This window comes from Pygoscelis adeliae, unplaced genomic scaffold (assembly GCF_000699105.1).
Source record: "Pygoscelis adeliae isolate BGI_AS28 unplaced genomic scaffold, ASM69910v1 Scaffold122, whole genome shotgun sequence".
Lineage (NCBI taxonomy): Eukaryota > Metazoa > Chordata > Aves > Sphenisciformes > Spheniscidae > Pygoscelis > Pygoscelis adeliae.
In genome coordinates this window covers 3,338,675-3,357,506 of record NW_008824358.1, presented here as the reverse complement: position 1 = coordinate 3,357,506, position 18,832 = coordinate 3,338,675, and the positions used below count along the sequence as shown (strand labels likewise).

The following is an 18,832-nucleotide window of genomic DNA, read 5'->3' as shown; positions in this document are numbered from 1 at the left end:
CGGGGATGAAAAAAGCATTCCTGACGGCAACTACAACCGAGGAAAGGGATTCGAAGGAAGAGAAGGGGAGCGCTGCGGGGGAAGTCATGGCTTACGGAACACGTAAAACGAGGGACGCGGAGGAAGAGAAAAGAAAGAAACGGGCGCAAACAAGGATACGGAAGAGGAGACAAGTTTGTGCAGGTACCCCTTGCTTTTGTTTAAAAAAACAGAATACTGGGAAAAAACTCCCAGCAAAAATTGCAGGAATACTCAACGCAAGGGGGAAATCGGAAGGTAATGGAAGGGAAGAGCAGTAAGAAGAATAATCTTGACACAACTTTTGAGCAAAATAATGGAAAAGCTAGTAGTCGGTTCAGAACTACAGGTAGTCGTTTAGTTAAAGCTGATCGACACGTTTTTGAGTATCTTGTCAAAGTTGATCCAGCTTTTCGAAGAGGTTGCAAAGGGAACTGCTGGCCTAACGCAGCTTACACGCGCGATGCGCGTCTTCCTTGCTACGTAAGTGTGCTCTGCTTCAGAGAGCCGCCAAGACCCAACACACCCCACGGCTGAAACGTAACACGAAATCCTGACTACTTTGGTCATGGATAAACGGTTATCCAGTAAATGGACTTCTAGTGGGATTCTAAAGGGCCAGTTACCTATTTGTGAGAGAATAATTGACAGTAAAGTAGAAAATCGCCACTAATGGCATCTGCGAATCGCGTATACGGGTCTGTAGGGGAAACCATCCTGAAAATAACTTACAGGACCGAGTCAGTCGTCAGCGACCAGCTGAACGCAGAGGGGCTAACGTTCCTCTGGGAAGACAGAAGAGGCGGAAGGGTGTATTACTTGTGTATCCTTTATGAAGTCGTTATCAAAGACTGCTGATAACACTTTGGTATACACTTCAAAAAGGGCGGGTCGAAATAATGAGAAGAAAACATCACAAAAGGCGGGATCCCACTCTTTAGTGACAGAGTTACGGTGTGATCTCGCCCTGCACCGGAAGCTAAAGCCAACAAGGTGCGATAGCGCCTTGTCAGACAACATGCCAAAAATCAGATGCGCATTTTTAATAGGAGTCATTAGTTAACTGAGACTACTCACCGAAGGGTGGGAACGGCTGCTTCATCTCTTGGAAGATTTCTTAGGTCGATGGGCGAGTATCTTCCTAAAGCCGCCTTAACCCAACCGTTAGCGGGCTCGGTAGAAGACTCGATGGGTGAATTCTGATACCCATTACGCAGAAGTTTTGAGTAGAAGCTGTTGATCGTTTCTCTGAAGTTACGATCTATGGAGAAGTTGATCAGAAAGGGCAATAAAATTATTCCTAAAGCGAGTGAAAACGTAATTGCTGCATGTCTGAATAAGGAGGGGACCAACTTAAGCACTCACCAGCATCAATATAGTGTCTGCAAATGCAGGAGTGAAAGTGCTAATAAAGGGGAACAGAAAGCCCGAGCTTTAAAGACAGAAATGTTTGATTACAGGAGGTTAAAAAAATGGGAGTAGATTCAAAGAGAGTAAGAGGAGTGAGTCACAAAAGCATCACGTGGTGGAATCGCGGAGTAGCAAATGATGCTAAACTACATTAAATGGTAGACAGAATGAAGGAATTTGGAAGAAAAAAGACCAAGGTAGACGTGTTTGGAAGAGAACAGGAAAAGAAATGAGCTAAGCAACTGGAAAACGGAGCTGGAAATGGAGTTTAATCAGATATTAAAACCAGTATCATTGACAGTCCAAAAGATCACACGGGAAACGGCTGTTGCTCAGAAATAACAGGAGGAAGTGTGACAGGGGTGAAGTCAATGATGAAGTCATTCCAGCGTTCCGGGGGGCGGAGAGGTGGTCAGGAAAGCGAGGGAGCGGGCCCCGGGGGCGGAGGGAAAAAAGGAAGGAGGTCTGCAGATGGTGCGGGCGAAATACACGACTAACGCGGGTTAAAAAGAGGGAAATTAAAAGCTCCACCGGCTTCCGACGCCGCTTCACGTCCTGACATCGTGGGGAAAAAAGCGAACCACCACAATCGCCACCGATCCCTCAAGTGTGTGGCTGAGCCTTCGCGCAAAGTAAACCAGAAGAGGAGCGGGGTTTACATAAGCTGCGTACACCTGATCACCACTTCTCTCTGCAGCCGTTTCATTTACGAAGCAACATATTATAAACAAATGAAAAGTCATCACAATCAGTTTAATGAAGTGCACAGAATAGCAATTGATCATGTCAATAAAAATAAAACAATTAATTTTACATCAAGTGTGCTTTATTTCCTCCACAGGTATTCTGTTAAATAAAGCACCATATATATACTGCCAGGCCACAGCTAAAGAGGATTCTTTACAGAATCAAATTTCTTGTGGTTGTTTAGTATACAAGTAAACTTAATTTTGATAATAAGAACCACAGCGATCTGAGGCAATCTGCCTCTATTATAAGGTACAAAACTGGCACAGAGGACACCATATTATACACAGTAAAAATGCCATAAGTTTAAATTACATCATACAGGGCGAGGAGGCCCTGTTCTCCCAGACAGCCATATTAAATGAAAGCCACTACAGTGAACTCTTAATTACATAAAACGTATCCATTATCTGATTGCCCTTTAAGAAAGTGTACGGTAGATGCAAAAAAAAAAAAAAAACAAAACCAACAACAAAAAAAACCCAACAAAAAAAAAAACCAACCCTGGAGTTCTGCCTGACCAAGAGTTAAGCATATAAATCTATCTTGCCATTCAAGCAGAGAGCACTGGACAAACTGAAGCACAAAACAGAAATAAGCAAAACTTATACAAACAGCGTTTTTGGGGGAAGAAAAGAAAAAAAAAATAGACTTAAAAGCAGACATGCTCCATCCATCTAATGTCAAGAAGCAGCTTGGTTTCCTTTTCCAGATATCCTTGTGACCACATGAATCGTAGACTCAATGGTCCGACACAGGATGTCTAAAATGTCATGCTGCTGCATATGACTAAAAAGTCCTCTGGAATGGCCGCAACCGATGGATAAACTAGTTTCAGGGTCCTGGGATGGTAAGGCTTGACCATCACAGCTCCTCAAATCTGCGAGGTCGGATAAAACCGCTGAAATCGACGTGGAAGGAAACTCCGAGTCCTCCTCGGCTCCAACGGAATCCTTGGAAGCCTGCAGGTCTTTAAATTCTTTGCATTCTTCAAATTTACCGTTTCCTGGCTGCTCTTCGGTGTGCTGCGACCGCGTCGCTAACATTATGTCTTCTGAAAATGAAGATGGAACCTCCATTCTGTACTCTTTGACAGAACTGTTCTCGGGGGAAGGAGGATCTTGCTCAGTGCCTGGATCAATGATCGAAGAGTCCCGTGTCTCGTTATCCGAAGTGCTTGTTGGGGTCAACGCCTCCCGGGGTTCAGTTTTTGTATCACTGATACAGCTATCTACAGTGTGCTCCTCATCACTGCTGACCCGTCTTCTCTTTACAGGAGTAGCTCCTTCATCGTCTGTAAGAAAAAGGGAAAAAAAAGGCTTAAGGAAAATGCACTGTTTTCATGCCAGACGTCCAAGAAAGAGGCCTTTCCTTTCACGTTTTTATCCTTTTCCGTATTAAGCACCGTACTCCAGTAAATACTTATTTCCTCACAGAAAATCCATGTAACTGCCTAGAATTTTAGCTCCGGAACAGAGGGGTACGTCTTGTGTAGCGCTGGGGATTGGAGCCAAGACATGGCCCACCTTCCAGCGGTAAGAAAACAATGCCTTACGTTAACTTTTACAAAGTTTGTAAAACCGTAGAATCGTTATCGAGCGACACTCTGATAGAAGGCAAACCTTTAGTTTTTCTTTCTTTGGCTTCTTGCTCTTGTAATGAGTTCCTCTGCTGTTGACAAGCTCTACATTTGTTTAAAAGCTCTTGTAAAGTTGGAATCAGGGCTGAATTGAGCTGTTTGGGAGTGTGCACCGAAAGCAGCAAGGCAAGCGCTCGGAGGTCCTAAAAAAACAGAAGTAAGCAAACTTAACTAGCCTTATTTCACACTCTTTACTTGATTAACCCTACACACAGAGATCTGTGCCGTAAGCAGAGGCTTCAACGCGCTCTGAACACCCACAAAAGATCAAATTCTAAACATACGTACTGAAATTTCCCACTCGCTACTACTACGCTGACCGTAACGTAGATCTGTCCTGAGCAGATGACGGTACCGCGCTGCTCACGGTAAGACAAACTCTTTCGCTGGGTTAGAACAGCTCTACGATTAACTCTTACTGCACTTTGCATTCCTTGTTTTCCACGATAAGCTGCCCTCCTCCCAGTCCATCAGCTTGGGAGACCCCGGTATGTATGCTGGGGATGCCGAGATGGAAGGGAGAATTCTGGACAGCTTAGATTGCTGCTCCGCAAATTTACGACTACCTTGTTGGTAGGGGTTAACTTTTCCAGCCGGACCGTTAAGGTAGCCTCCCATGCTCTCGCCAGGAGTCCAGCTTAGGCACAAAGTAGAGCTAACAACGCCCACCTCTTCAATTAGAACCTGGCACGTGGCGCTGAAGAGCTTCCACAGAAAATAAGCTGCCTCCCAAATGATGCCGATACTTGAACGGCTTAGAAAAGACTCACCCCGTTTAAAGTAGAGCTTGCTTTGGAAATTTCAACTCTCTGGTTGCTGAAGTCAGATTCTAGGCTTTGATATTGATTTATTAGGTTTGTAATTAGAGTATTGATTAAGTTGGCACAGTTTGCTTCAGAAAACACCTGCCCTTGGACCTGTGAAAAGAACGTTTTGGTTTTTTTTTTTAAAAACCACAAAAAAAGGGAACTGTGAAAACAGTATCCCAAACTGAAATAGCATCTATGACTGTGTTTCTTGAAATAAAATTATCGCTAAAAGACCACGTACCTTTAGAAGAAAATGGGTCAGAAAGGTGTATACAATGTTGTTGTTAAGAAAGGTCCTTTCATCCATCAGAATACATTTTATGTATTCTGCAAAAACTGGATCTTCACAGAGGAGCTTTACGCAGTTCTTTGACATTGCGGACTGGTGAAGAGAGAGAGAACACTGCAAAGTCATCACTGGAAGCACGGCACTGCGGTAGCGCTGTCTGCAACGGCTGTCTCAGCTGGAGACATCTAGCCAGGCCCACCGCTGTTCTTAATTCATACTGGACCATTCTTACTGATAAAAATATTTCGGGTCTACCAGGCATCACTAAATTGTACAAATTAATTACTGTCAATTATTATTTCACATTTTCCTTTTATGAAGTTCATTCCACGGGAAGGCCGGTATACGATCAGTATGTATTTGAGGGGCCAGTGTTGCCTCATCTGTGAGCCAACAACTACAGGGTCCTCCCGCGGAGGTGCAAAGGCCCCTCCTTGCGGTGGGCAGACGACGACAGCCCGACTTAGAGATCTCCCAATTGTTATTTCATCACACCAGCGTTTACGCTACATAAAAAGCTGGACGTTCACAGAGGCAGGATGAAGTAATTTCTGTACGCCGTGCAGACTGCCATCCTGCCAGTGTTACGTACTGTGTGAAGTTGCTGCGTAAGTTTTTGCAGGACCTAGCGCGTACTGGGAGCAAATACAATTTACCAGATTTTTATACTTGATTATTCAGGTTTTATCAGGTGACAGGCAACAAAAGCAGAGGTATTTTCTACTCAAAATACTAGTATTTTGAATGATTAAACAATACCCATCGGTTACAATTTATGGGTTAATCTCTTGTTTCACATCCATTGTGTTTTGCCTGTATTTCCATTCCGTTAGTTCTCAAACTCACTGCCCCTTACCTGAGTCTGACAAAGCTCGGTCCAAAGTTTGGGGAATAGCGCAAGATGAAGTGGCAAACCTTCATACGCAACTAGGACACCTGAAATTTTAGGAGAAAGTAAGTTATTGTGTGAGAATTTTGCTGGAGATACTCACTTCCTGACAAAAGTGTAGTGCCAAGGTGCCGTATCATATTATAAGCCCACATTCTAAGCATTTTTTATAATCTGAGAGACCTATCGCCTGCGAAGTTTTTACAGTACATTTAATAAATACATGTGTTTACATTTAATTATTCCTTCGGTGTTTCTGTGAAATGTAAAAAAGCCTGAAGAGCTGGCTTTAGTTCTGTGTTTGTAATCGGGTTATTTTATTCCTGTCGTACGTTTTTGACTGGTCAGCTACAGCACTTAAAGGTTTTAAATATCTTTTTTTAAAACCAGCTTATAATTTTTAAAGGGTAATCTTCATTATTAACCCAAGCACCGTTGTTACCTAGACCATGAAAGAGTTAAGGGATGCACTGAACAACAGCAAACGATACACGTTCCCAGTACACTTCGTAACTAACACAACCTATAGTACATATCAATAATGCTAGAGTTATAATCAGAGGAGCGTGACAAACAACGAGCAAATGGGTGATCCAGGGGATCCAAAGAACATTCTACTATCATCGCTCTTTGGACAAGATTAATTTTGTATAGTTTTATTTGTCTACAAGTGGTATTTAATCATAGCTAGCTAGCCAGCTTCTACAGGCAGAGAAAACAAGAAAACAAACGGGTATTTTCAGACAGTGGTTCATTCTGCTTAAGATACTTAAGAATCAGGAGATAAATTTCTCTTGGAAGGAATCTACGTCTCTCCACTGACCAGAGAGGAAAACCTGGCTATACGTCTGATTTTCAGACAACTGAAGCAAGATGGCTCCCAGTCTGTGTGTCCATGTAATAGCTATTTGTTTGTGCATCTACAACCTACCGCACTGGGTAACTCAGCTTATCCTAGGGTCCGTGGTGGGAGCCAAAACTAAAACAAAAAAAACCCCAAAACCAACCAACGGTGTGCCTTTGGAGTGGCACACCGACTTAACGGGGCAATTCAAGGCGGGATGCTCTCCTGCAGAGAACCAGCTGAATGGCTGGAGTAGTCACGACTGAAGCCATGAATGCCTTCTTCACACACCAGAAAAAAATAGGTTTACGTTGTGACAGGAAGAAACCCAAATACTGGTGGTATCTGCTGGCAGAGCTGAAACAACTATCGGGTACAACCTACATGACTGAATGGTTATAAACTTAATTAAATGTTGCGATGGTTCCCAAAACTATGGGGTAAAATAAACCCGGGTTGCTAACAACAGAACCAGTGCCATCTGTGGCTGTCTAGATGGCCATAGACGCTCCTGGGCAGACTGCCAATTAACGCCACTGGCAGAGACGCTGAGGATTCAGGATCTGATCCCAAGGATTTAAACTGCCAAACAAAAAAAAACCCAAACAAAATAAAAAGAGAGAGAAAAAAAAAAGGCAAGCTTCAGCAAGTCCTGTATTAAACTCTAAATGTGCGAGGAGACTGAATTCTCACTGGTTGCCTCAGCTCCTTTCTGGACAGGCCTGAAGCGTGAGTGTCACGTAGGGAAGATTGCACTACATTATACACGTACAGTTTTGTGGATAAAAATAACGTCCAGAACGATTAATGCAGCAAGTTTCACAAGCTTTGCTTTTTCTTACAAATTCTGAATATAAAACTTAGTGGAGAAGCACTCACTGTTAGCACAGGAAAAAAAAAAATCCTTAGGCTGTTTAACCTTCATACTTACTCATTTTAACTAAAGTTTCAGTAAACTTTTCACAGTTGATTGCAACTCGACATAGTAGATGGATGAACTGATGATAAGAAAAGAAGTAGTCTAGCAGCATACGATCGTAAACATCATCTTTGCCCTGAAGATTTAAGAGAGCTTCATTTAAACTACATAAGCAACCAGACAGCAACCAGATTTCCTAAGCATCTAGCTTCACGTTACTGTACTTCTTGCCCGAAAGCGTTCACTCAAATACTACAGGAAAACACGATGGGAATTTCCACCAGGTCTAAGCCAGGCCAGCTGCGTCTCCTCACCGAGCCCTCGGCAAGCACAATGGTGAGATCAGAGGAGGGATGGCAAATGCAATTCCCCCACCAGTAAAAACTTTTCTTGTAGGATTCTGCATCAACAGACTGAGCAGATGCAAAGCTGTGCGAATACCACATCTTGAAGGTGACAAGAAAAGAACGCAGTAATTTTAAATCACACACAGGTACCTAAATACGTATACGCTACTGCTTTTTAAATCGTAATTCATCAGTTACTATCTGCAGAAGTCAGGATTTTTGCAAGACCGAGCTTCACAAGCTTTCAAAGCAGTATCTGCAGGAACGTCTCAAACCAAATGATAAATACATGCCGAGGGTTTTGCGTGCCAATATTTTAAGATATTTTGGATGTATATGCTGACAATGGTTATCAGCTTCTGTAGACCAGATAGCCAAAGGGAAATCTCAAAAATTCAAGCAAACAAATGCAATCTTATACAAAACCAACGAACGAAAAATAAGCATGCAAAAACACGGGGAAACGTAATTGTGGATGTGCTTTTAGAGGCTTAAAAATCTTCCGGTTCCTAATGTATATGAATTCATTATAAAGTGTAAAATACCGTGTCATATCATATGACGACTTTTTAAGTTCAAATGTTTACATTATTTAGCGTCACATCCATTACCTCTGGATATATGACGGAAAAAACCCACTACCGGTAATTTCTGGCTCTACACATTTTTTACAAAACTTTGGTCACACAGTAAATTTGATGGTGCACAAATATACAAAGCATCATTTTGAAAGCTTTAAAAAAGAAGGGTTACTTACCCTACAGTAACCGTGCTTCTTCGAAATGTGTTGCCCACACAGATTCCCATCTACGTGCACATAGGCCCCATGTGCAGGAGATTGGATTCTTTCTGAATAGCAGTGTCCACTGGGGCTGTGCCTGCACCCAGTGTGTCCTTGCGACCACTGTACCTGAGGGCATAAGGGGTATGGCGGCTTCAACCACCACTCAATTCCTTCACCGATAAGAATCCCCTATGACAGGACTCGGAGTTAGCACAGGAGGAGGACCACAGAATCTGTGTGGACAAAGCATCTTGAAGAACCACAGTTACTGTACAGCAAGTAACCAGTTTTCCTTCTTCAAATGATTGTCCATACATATTCCTTTTAGGGTGGGATTCACCTTACCTGACTTTAGCTATCTAAAATCTAGTCATTTCCGTGTTCCCTGCAGTCAACGGAGAGAGACAGACAGACTCCTCCAGAGGAAGAGTCACCTCATCCGGACTCAGGTGTCTAGGACAGGAAGGAGGGCAACTATTTATTTCCTTCCGAGGGCAACTATTTATCGCCATCAACCATAGAAAGAGCTGGACACCGACCTTTTAGATAGGCAAAGTTATGTGAGCTGAATCCCACCGTTGCTGCAACTGTAATAACGGGCCGTGGCAAGCGACTACGAAGTAGCCCCACCGAAGCTGGCATCCCATCAGGAAGCCCACAGAAGGGAAAATGGAAAGTAAAAGACTTAAAGCCCTACACGGTATTTCAGGTACTGGTATTTTACCCAAACAAATAGTAAATTATGCCTCAGTCCCGGTGGAATGGACTCTAGTGAAACCTGGAGGCTCTACTCAGCTGTCTGGTAATCAATCTTAACATCCTTTGAAACCCATCTGGACAATCCCTGGGCAGTTCCTGAGTTTTCTTCATAAATGCCACAAACAGATTGGAAGATTATCAAAGTGTGTGCTATCTTTTGTTTCTGAATACAAGGTTCAAACTCTTATCACGCCTGGAATATGAAGCCGTGTATCACCAAGGGCAGGGAAATGGTGCTTCTGGAGTGCACAACTAGAATGGAGTATATGAGGACAACACATCTTGAAGAAGAATTATGCTTTGTTTACAAAGAAAACGCAGATGCATTATGCTACTGGATTCTTACAATACTTTTATACAAAGGGAAAACAACAGAGAAATAGCTATTTATAAGACCACACATTTACATACCTTGCTGGCTTCCACCATTGTAGGCAAGAGGCACATATTAAGTTCAGGACGTGGAGGACGAATATTGCTTTTTCCCCCTATTAATTTCAAATTTTCACGACATGGAAAATAAGGTCCAAGAGACACTGTAGTACAAGTTAGGATAAAATAGGGATATATTAAAAAGGTCAATATTTGACATCAGTAAGGAACACGACAGAGTAATAATAGTGTAAGAGAACTTCAAAATACAATCACTGAAATACCTACTTGGGATATTACTGTGGTGGTATGTACAATGATTGTGCTGTAGAAATGGAACCAGAGTATGTAGGAAATCATGAGGACTTAAAAGTACAAGCTCCTTGAGGACATCTACAAACAAAAAGTTGTTTTTGCTATTACATATTGTTATTTCTTAACAGCAAACAGTTTAACTTCAGGCTCATGCATTTTCAAACTCTCTTTCATACCACTTTTGCTGCACTTAGCGTGCACCGTGGAGGTAGGCTCTACTGTGAACAGCACGTAAAGTGAACACCCCCGAATCAGTCAAGACTCCCTTCACCTCTGCCACTGGGAGAAAACCTGCTCAGTGGTAGATCAACCACCAGTGAGAGGGGTGCCAGCTTGTAGAAAGTAGAAGCTCAATAAAATTACCCTCTTTCCTTCTTCTTAACCATATCAGGTTTGATGCCTGGAAAATGTCAACCAGCAGCAGTCAGGAGGACAATGAGAAAGGCACTCAAAATACGGGGAAAACGCATACAAATCACACAAAAAAAGGTAATTTGGACACAGTTTTAGGCCTTCATCAGCATGCATAAAAATGCTGATTATATCCATTAAATAAGATGAAAAAACCCTGAACTAGAAAAACTTTTTGAAATAGGTCTTCTAATGCAAGAGACACGTATATCATGTCCACGCCTACAATTTTAAAAAGCAAATCCATTTAATTCTGCAAGCTCTTTAAGCTTTACTTTTATTATTACACCGTCCAGTAATGGATCATGAAAACGAACGCTGAAAGCTGTTATTCAGACTAACTTGGTCACCATGCATCCTTCTGAGTGGAGCGTTAGTTAATGTTTGAATTTTAATGTAAGATTTGGGATTTGAGTCTAAACTCACTGACGCTTGAATTCAGGAGTTATTCCTTAATCATGCCCCTTATCAGGCAGCAAACTGGTCTCTCAAAACGAAGGCCGACTTTTTGTGCACACAGTCTGCATGCCTAGGGAAGTAGGAGTATTAATTTTAACCTGACAAAAATAGAATTATTTAGACTAGGAACAATGGCAGTATTGACAACGGTAATACAAACAATCCCAATCTACCGAGTATCTAGTAAGCGCTTGCACTCGCAAAAATGGAATTTAAATGTCAAAGCAGGTAACTGCGTAGAACAGGTCCTTCCTGACTGCAGTTATACTATGACGACTTACCAATACAAGCGTTTCTAAGTTCTGGAGGACTATAGGAATTTAGCAGAGTTAAGAGCTTGTGGGCAAATTCAATTCGCTCCTGCCACTGAATGAGAGCTTGCTTCACATCTGCAAACGCAAAAGCCATAGAAATCCATTTAATTTCTCAAAAGCACGTTAAATAAAGCATAGACTGTTACTGCTGAAGAATCTCTTTTTCCTCTAGCATGATTTTAATCAATCTAGAAATCTGTTAAATCTCGCTGGTCTACTGCTATTTAATTTACTTAATCGAGTTTCATATTATGCCAATAAATAATTTAGTAAGTAACCATTTAGTAACTGTTAATAACCTTATCTCCTACTGTATGGGTAGTTTTTAAATACAGATAATAAACAAGATAAAATACTAGGTTTTGGGTCACAAAAATTAATTAACAGACAACAGGCATAATCCTTTGAAGAGTCATCATCAAACCTTTTCGCTGAAGATACGGACGCGTTGACTTAAGAACCGAAAGGAAAATAGACAGAAGTTCTACCAGGTCTCCAGTCACATGGCAAGCGGTGGCCTCGTGGTACATCATGTGCAATGTGTTAAAGGACTATAAAGAAAAAAATGCCAAAGCTTTATGTTGCCAAATTAACGCACTTGTTATTGTTTCTGTTTCTATCCTACATATACCACTTTTTACACGTATTTTATGCTCAAACAAGGCGTAACAAAATATACTGTGCTAGATGTCATCACAAAATTACTCAAAGATGACAACATTTAAAAAGAGAATAAATCTGTTTACAAAATTAGCGTATTTACTAAAAGATGTAAAAAGGGGAGGGGGGGGAGGGGGAAGAGAGATGGACAGCAAGAGAGCAAACAAACGAACAACCAGGTAGCTTCTATAACAACCAGATATAATTGTTGACCGGGACATCTAGTTTTGGTAACAATGAACAACACGTAGTCTCGTATGGGGGGTTAAACCGAAACTTGCCTTTGGCCAAAAGGCTGATTTTTGTTCTTCTCACCTAACCCAAAAACTAGAGTCATATTAAATTTTTCTCATGTGCATGCCGGAGGGAAACCGAATTTGTAAAATTTATTATAACAATAACCCCTCTGTAAGTAGCTACCACCCATCTCAACTCAAGAAATGAGCATTTTTGTGAACACATCCAATACAGCTTATAGAGAGAGACGTTTAAAAACAGTCTTAATTGGTTTTCAAGGTAAGGGCTTTCTATTAGTGGCTCAATATAATTACAAAGTTTTCACATGTAACATTTAAGAACTGAAGCCCATTACGCGAAGCATAATCTGAGACACGGTATTTTTATATATCTGTAATCCCAATCTTTCTGTGCCAACATACAAAGTGATATCAGAGATGCATAAAGGCAGACACGGGTATGTGAATTTGGGGAAAAAACGTAAGATTAATATGGATGCTAGTCATTTTTCAAAATGCTGCTTAAGGACATATGCTATACGATTGTACATCAGATGAATTACTTCTCCCTTCATAACTAAAATCCCTTCAGGCATCTGTGATTTATAGAAATACTGGGAAGGACAAGCAACTCATTTCTGAATTGCAAAAATTCTAGCACAAGATGTAAGAAGAGATATTTAATCTGCTGGGATATTTTAGAGATAAAGAAACAGTAATCTCATTTCCTACAATGCAAAATCTTGATATGCCATTTTGATATTATAGTGAAGATAAAAGATACATGGCCAACCCTGCCAAGTGGCAAGCTTTTCTGGATCTGACAGCTCCTTGATGCAGTATTTTTCACCACGCAAAACACTTCCAGTGAACAAGTGAAAATGTAAGGCCTGGTAATTTCAAGCTGTAAAGCAACTCAGCTAAAAGCTGAACATTAGTTTGCTCTAATTTCTACCAATGTTTTACATAGGATAAATTGCCTCTTATATTACACATTCTTTATAAACTTAATTATCCATTGTTAGTATGGATCAGGGTTAACTAGAGCTGTTAAACAAGTTCTTTTTATACATACGCATGTATGTATCTTAGTCTATTTACAGGTTTCATGTATGAATAAAGTTATAGCTCAGTTCCTAACTTCTGAGCCCAAGTTTACTGAACGTAAGCTAGCTAACTACAGTTAATCAAAAGGCTTACACTTAAAACAAACTCGTGAAAACTCAATTTTCAAACAGCATGCAGTGTCTTAATTTTTATTTTTCTAACCGGTTTTGTAATTCCAGCTTTTTCTATCACACTTTGTCCCCAGAAAATACAAACTAGTGACGTTAAAAAAGTTAAGGGAATTTTTTTTATGTAAACCATATAAAAATGGGGTTGGAATCAACCTCAAAGCATCATCTAGTCCATCCACGTGCCTTAAGGCAGACTAAATATCTTTATATCCTTGACAGATGTTTGCTCCAAGTCCTCCTGATGACTTCAGTTGTGCTGGCTGACACCTTCTGAAGCAATCTATTCCAATATCCCATTTACTGTACAGCTACAACTACCTACTATCCGCTTGTCTTGCGCCATGGATTTTTACCAGTTTATTATCCCTCTCTGAATACACCATTCTACATATGCCAAGAATGAATTGCATCTTATTTTTACACTGTAATTGTGTAAAATAATAATTGCATCTTATTTTTTACACATCCAGACAATCTTGATTTTTATTCTTGTTCTCAGAAGGACCTAGCGTCCTTCCCCATTTTGCATTGCCAGTATGTTTAATAAACACACGTTCTCGTCCATCAACTCAATAATGGAAGTGTTGAAACGAATCCAAGATCTTACACCCATCTTAAGAAGGACAAAAGAAAAAAGGGGGGGCGGGGGAGATAAACGCTGTATGTGCCCTTTATCAGTTGTCTGGTATCTCACTCATCTTAGAAAAAGCAGCCACTAACAGTTCAGAGCTTTTTCAGCAATGTCTTTTAGGCTTTTCCTACGTTACTGCAGGACACTACGAGTGGGTCTGTAGAGTGAAACCACTGGTGGGCAGGGGCTTGACATCCAAACTGTAGCCATTTCAGGGCTGTGTTATTTATTCTTTTTTTCCCCTCTCTATTTTGAACTAACTCTGGTCTGGTCTCATGGACCAAATACCCATTTACAACCGGAACACACTATATGTGCTCCAGAAATGCATCTTTAGGTTTAGTTTCATCAGCAAGAAATCTAGTGTATGTGTTCTCAGACCACTCCTTCTTGGAAACAAAAGCACAATAGGTAGGAAAGATAGGGGGAATTGCCTCAGAAGTGCCTCAAGAAGTGGTCAGAAATATTACATCACAATTGCATCTGAGTATCCTTTATTTCTGTATTTTAACGTGTTGCCTTAACACTTCTTAACTAGTAGTAACTGTGTGACTGTGCTCAGCCATTTACTCACGCTTGATCTGTAATAAAGAGAATGACACCAAAAAAGCATAAACTCACTCCTCTCAACATAATCTGTTGGTGGCTTACCCTCTGTCTTAGAAACAGGCAAACGTTTTCCTGATCTTTTTACTACTAAAGAAATCTTATTAAAGATGACAGGGGAAGTGTCTATGTGAAGAAAGCCAAGACTGATTTCTTACTACGCATGACATCTCTTGCTAGTTGCAACTTTTTCAGTAGATCTAATTTACTCTCCATTATGAACCTCAGAGCAAGCGTATCTATCCTTGATATATGAGATGACACATCACCCTTTTATTTCTTGATCATCTTTCCTATTTAAGCTACATCCTTTTATAGTTATCCTACCAAATCGCTGTTATCAACTAACCTGTTATCCTTATTCTGTATTAAGATTTGTATTGCCTCAAATTTACTCACTTAACCTCCTACATTAGTGTTTCGACATGCAAAATATCTGGTAAATCTTTTTTTGTCCTTCCTGTGATCCTGAAGATTTTAAGGTTTTACATGTACACCAGTACTTAATCAACATATTTCTTACCTTTATTTTAAATGATACCATATTAAAACAATTTACAGCAAACACATTGTCAGGAAGGAAGCGATGACTTGATAAAAAAGCGAGGTGTTTATTATAATTAAGTAACAAAGTATTTACCTCCGTCATCAGAATCAATCCTCTGTTAAACACAACAAGAAGTCTGTCTTCATCAGATTCTAATAATATTCTGAAGGCACTAGGAAAAAAACCCAAACATTGAGAACACTGAAAAATATGTATCATCTTTCATAATTCATACAAAAGCTTAAAATTGTTATGCTCGTGCTAGATTTTGGAAAATAGTCACAGAAGAACAAAGAAACCCCGAAAGAACATAATTATTCTCTTCATTTTTTCCCCCACTTTTTCATTTAAAAACGCCTCTGATGTCAACTTCCTTTATGTCAACTTCATGTTATGGAAAGTAATTTATAAACAACCGTTACAGAAATATTTCCCAAATAAGGTCTGCAAAAATGCTAGAAACTGAGGAAAATAATGTACTTCAAAAGACAGAAGTTTATGCTTGTCAAATGATACATTTAAATAGTTAAGCATAAGTTTGGACTTTTAAATGTATAAAAACATTTCTATCAGAACATTTTATGCTTACAGCAGAACAGAAAATAAACAATGATGCGTTACTAATGAACCGTTCCTCTCAACATGGCAATTCTTCCAGAGCATTTGGGAAAATCTGGTTGCACTCTATGACAGATGACCGTATGTAATCCCTTCAGGAAACACAGGTCATTTTCCCTTTTCACACAAGTGTTTCAATGCATTGACAGTTGCATTTAAAACCCCACTACCTGACCTACGTACACAAGCAATTTATAGTTATACTGAAAATACCCAAGCAACAGTTTCAGACAGAAACAGATAGATAGACTAGAAATGAAAAACTATTTGAAGATATGATACAATAAAACCCTGTCCCACAGGCACAATTTCTAAAAAACACTTCTGCCCCAAAATAACAAATGTCAACGACAGGAGCTGAAATTACTGCTTTGCCCATTTAGACTAACCATGGTAGGCTGAGAATGGAATTTCATCTTAAATGCTGAATTAGAACATTGATTGATTTGTTTTTTGGGTTTTTTTTTCCCCAAGGGCTCTACTGATACAATTTTGTCATAGTGTTTCTTTTTGAACCCTAACAATATACATCTTAGTTTACACCTGTTTATTGTAAAGTATTTGCTTAGTTTCTGAATTTTCTGATGAAACGTTCTAAAATAAATTATAGTCACAAACAATGGGATTTGGGGGAAAAAAGTTATAATTGAAACTTTCTGTTTGCTTACTTCTGAATAAAAGTATCCCCAAAACTTTTTCAAAAAGAATATCAAAATAACAACGCTAATTTTTATTGTACTTCACATTTGGCAAAACACAATTCTTATTCAAACAGGATTAGATTATTACACTACAACTTCACTACTAACGTACCTTATTAAAGTAGTCCAACAAGACCGTCCGTCCAAGCAGCGCAGGTAACAGCTTATGGTTGTTTTCTTAAATTGCTTTATGTCTTCTATCTCTTCCTCTCTCATGTCTGGTCTCTGAGCTACAAACAGTTGCATGAGGTTAAACAGCTCTTCTACTGCCTAAAACACACAAAAATATTCCGTTAGAGTAGTCTCTCTCAGTATGTTATGGTTTGTATCTTATTTGTATTACTTACTGTGTATTACTTCTACTAAGTAACACATAGAACAAACATATGTAAGCAAATTTAGATGGGAATACATTTTTAAGCATGACCACAAAGTTATAATATCAGCAGACAACATTTTAACCTTAAATAATTAAAAATAAATGGTTCTTAAAAACTAAAATTCTGACACAGAAATTGTGGATATTTCTTATCTATCTTGAATACAGTTTGCTTTTAGCCTTTACTATTTACTGTGTGGATTAGGACACAGAGACTTGAGATAACCTTTCTGAACCATAAACGAATGTTTTGACGCTTCGTAACAGCACAGCTCAGTTTTTTATATATCTATCTCTCAAAGAATCTGAAATCCTGATCCATGTGACCAGACTTCCCGGCTTTCCTCAAGGAATGTAGGGGGTCACCTACATGGTGAACGGGTACGCGCATTTTCTGATGATAATATTATATTCTACGTAACAGAACTCAGAAAGCTGCTTGTGCTAAAACTCGCTGAAGTCCCATATGCATGGGAAACACTAAAGAGAGCGGAGTAACTAAAGTCCCTAGCAAGACAAACTGAGACTTCCAAGGGGAGATGCAAACAATGAAAGCAGCAGGAGTACTCCCAGGACTGTCAGAGTATAAATTTACTCTGTGAGCTGCACTAGACAGAAGTTCAACATAGAAGATTCCATGCATCCTCCTCCTCTACGCAGTGAAGAAAATCTTTGTATTCTTTCTGTCCTTGTACACCTATAATGGACCTCAAAGCAATATTCACTGAGTAATCATACAAAAATGCATGTTTTGCCTCTTAAAAACGTTGTAAGCCTGTTTTTTCACCGTTACACATGGACTATTTTAACTAGTATCTACTCTACCATAACGTTGTAGAGACAGTGCAACTCCCAGTGTACCAATGTTTTGCAACAGGCACACAAGTGTTCCCAAGGTGAACACCAGGCCATCCTCTGTTTGAATGCAACAGGCTAAATCTTGGCCCTATTCCAGAAACTGAAAGCAAAGAAGAAACTCACTGGGAATTCCTCCTGTTAGAATACAACACGCTTTCTTGAGACCACCATTAAAGGCTATTCCTTGTTTCTACTGACTAGACTGGCATACAGAACATTGAAGAACAGTGGAAACACCAGCATCTGCTTCCAGAAAAAAAACATCTCTCCGACTGCTACACAGCAAGGAAGAAAACCCAAACCACAAAACAATCCCCCCACAAAGTACAGTAATCAGATCTAAACACATTATTAATTACTTACACCAGGAAATCAAAATATAATACTTTCACCACTGGATACGTTAAATAAATCTCTTCATCTCTTTCATTAAAAGAGACGTTCAGTAAGAGAGGAAATACTAACAATGAAATGGTATTTTTCGGTATCAATCTACTTACTCCTGGGTACTGACTGGCATGTGGCGTGAGATTCTTAAAGGCCCACTGGATATTCTGGTGAGAAGCCAGCTGCCTCGTGAACGCAGGGGACTGCTCACAGCAGAGGCGCAGGATGCCATAGTAGGCAGGCAGCATCCCGCGGTTAAAGAGCACCACATCCTGATCGTCATGGTCTGCAAGGATGTAATTGAAGGCAATGTTCTTCGTCACCACGGGATTCTGTACAATAAGGCGTACGTTCTCTGGACAGTCGACACACACATTATACCAAAAAGACAGCAAAGCCTGTTTATTGTGGTTGGTGGCTATAGCCGGCTCAGAAAGTTTAGGCTGGAAAAGGTTCCATAAGTCCATGAAGTAAGTAGAAAACATGAGTTTCTCAGTCTTTGAGATCAAACAGTACGTCATGAAACTGAAGTAGGGCACAAGTTTTGTAGTGCCATGAACAGCAGCATCAACATATAGCTTCGCTCTTGAAAGAAGGCCAAGAAGCACATTGTAGACTTGATGAAGAACTACCGTAGTATCTGGAC

At 40.1% G+C, this 18,832-nt stretch overlaps 1 protein-coding gene across 1 annotated transcript in view; it reads right to left on the bottom strand.

Annotated features, from left to right (window-relative positions):
* Positions 1-2,144: 2,144 nt before the first annotated feature.
* Positions 2,145-18,832, bottom strand: part of USP34 (ubiquitin specific peptidase 34) — a 146,602-nt gene continuing 129,914 nt past the window's right edge. The window contains 13 exon segments of the mRNA XM_009319630.1: positions 2,145-3,469; positions 3,798-3,957; positions 4,585-4,731; positions 4,865-5,005; positions 5,769-5,848; positions 7,577-7,700; positions 9,866-9,990; positions 10,115-10,219; positions 11,293-11,400; positions 11,750-11,876; positions 15,337-15,415; positions 16,675-16,832; positions 18,300-18,832. The exon segment at positions 18,300-18,832 is cut by the window's right edge and continues 96 nt beyond it. Of these exon segments, the coding sequence (XP_009317905.1) occupies positions 2,859-3,469; positions 3,798-3,957; positions 4,585-4,731; positions 4,865-5,005; positions 5,769-5,848; positions 7,577-7,700; positions 9,866-9,990; positions 10,115-10,219; positions 11,293-11,400; positions 11,750-11,876; positions 15,337-15,415; positions 16,675-16,832; positions 18,300-18,832 (2,498 nt within the window). The 3' untranslated portion in view covers positions 2,145-2,858.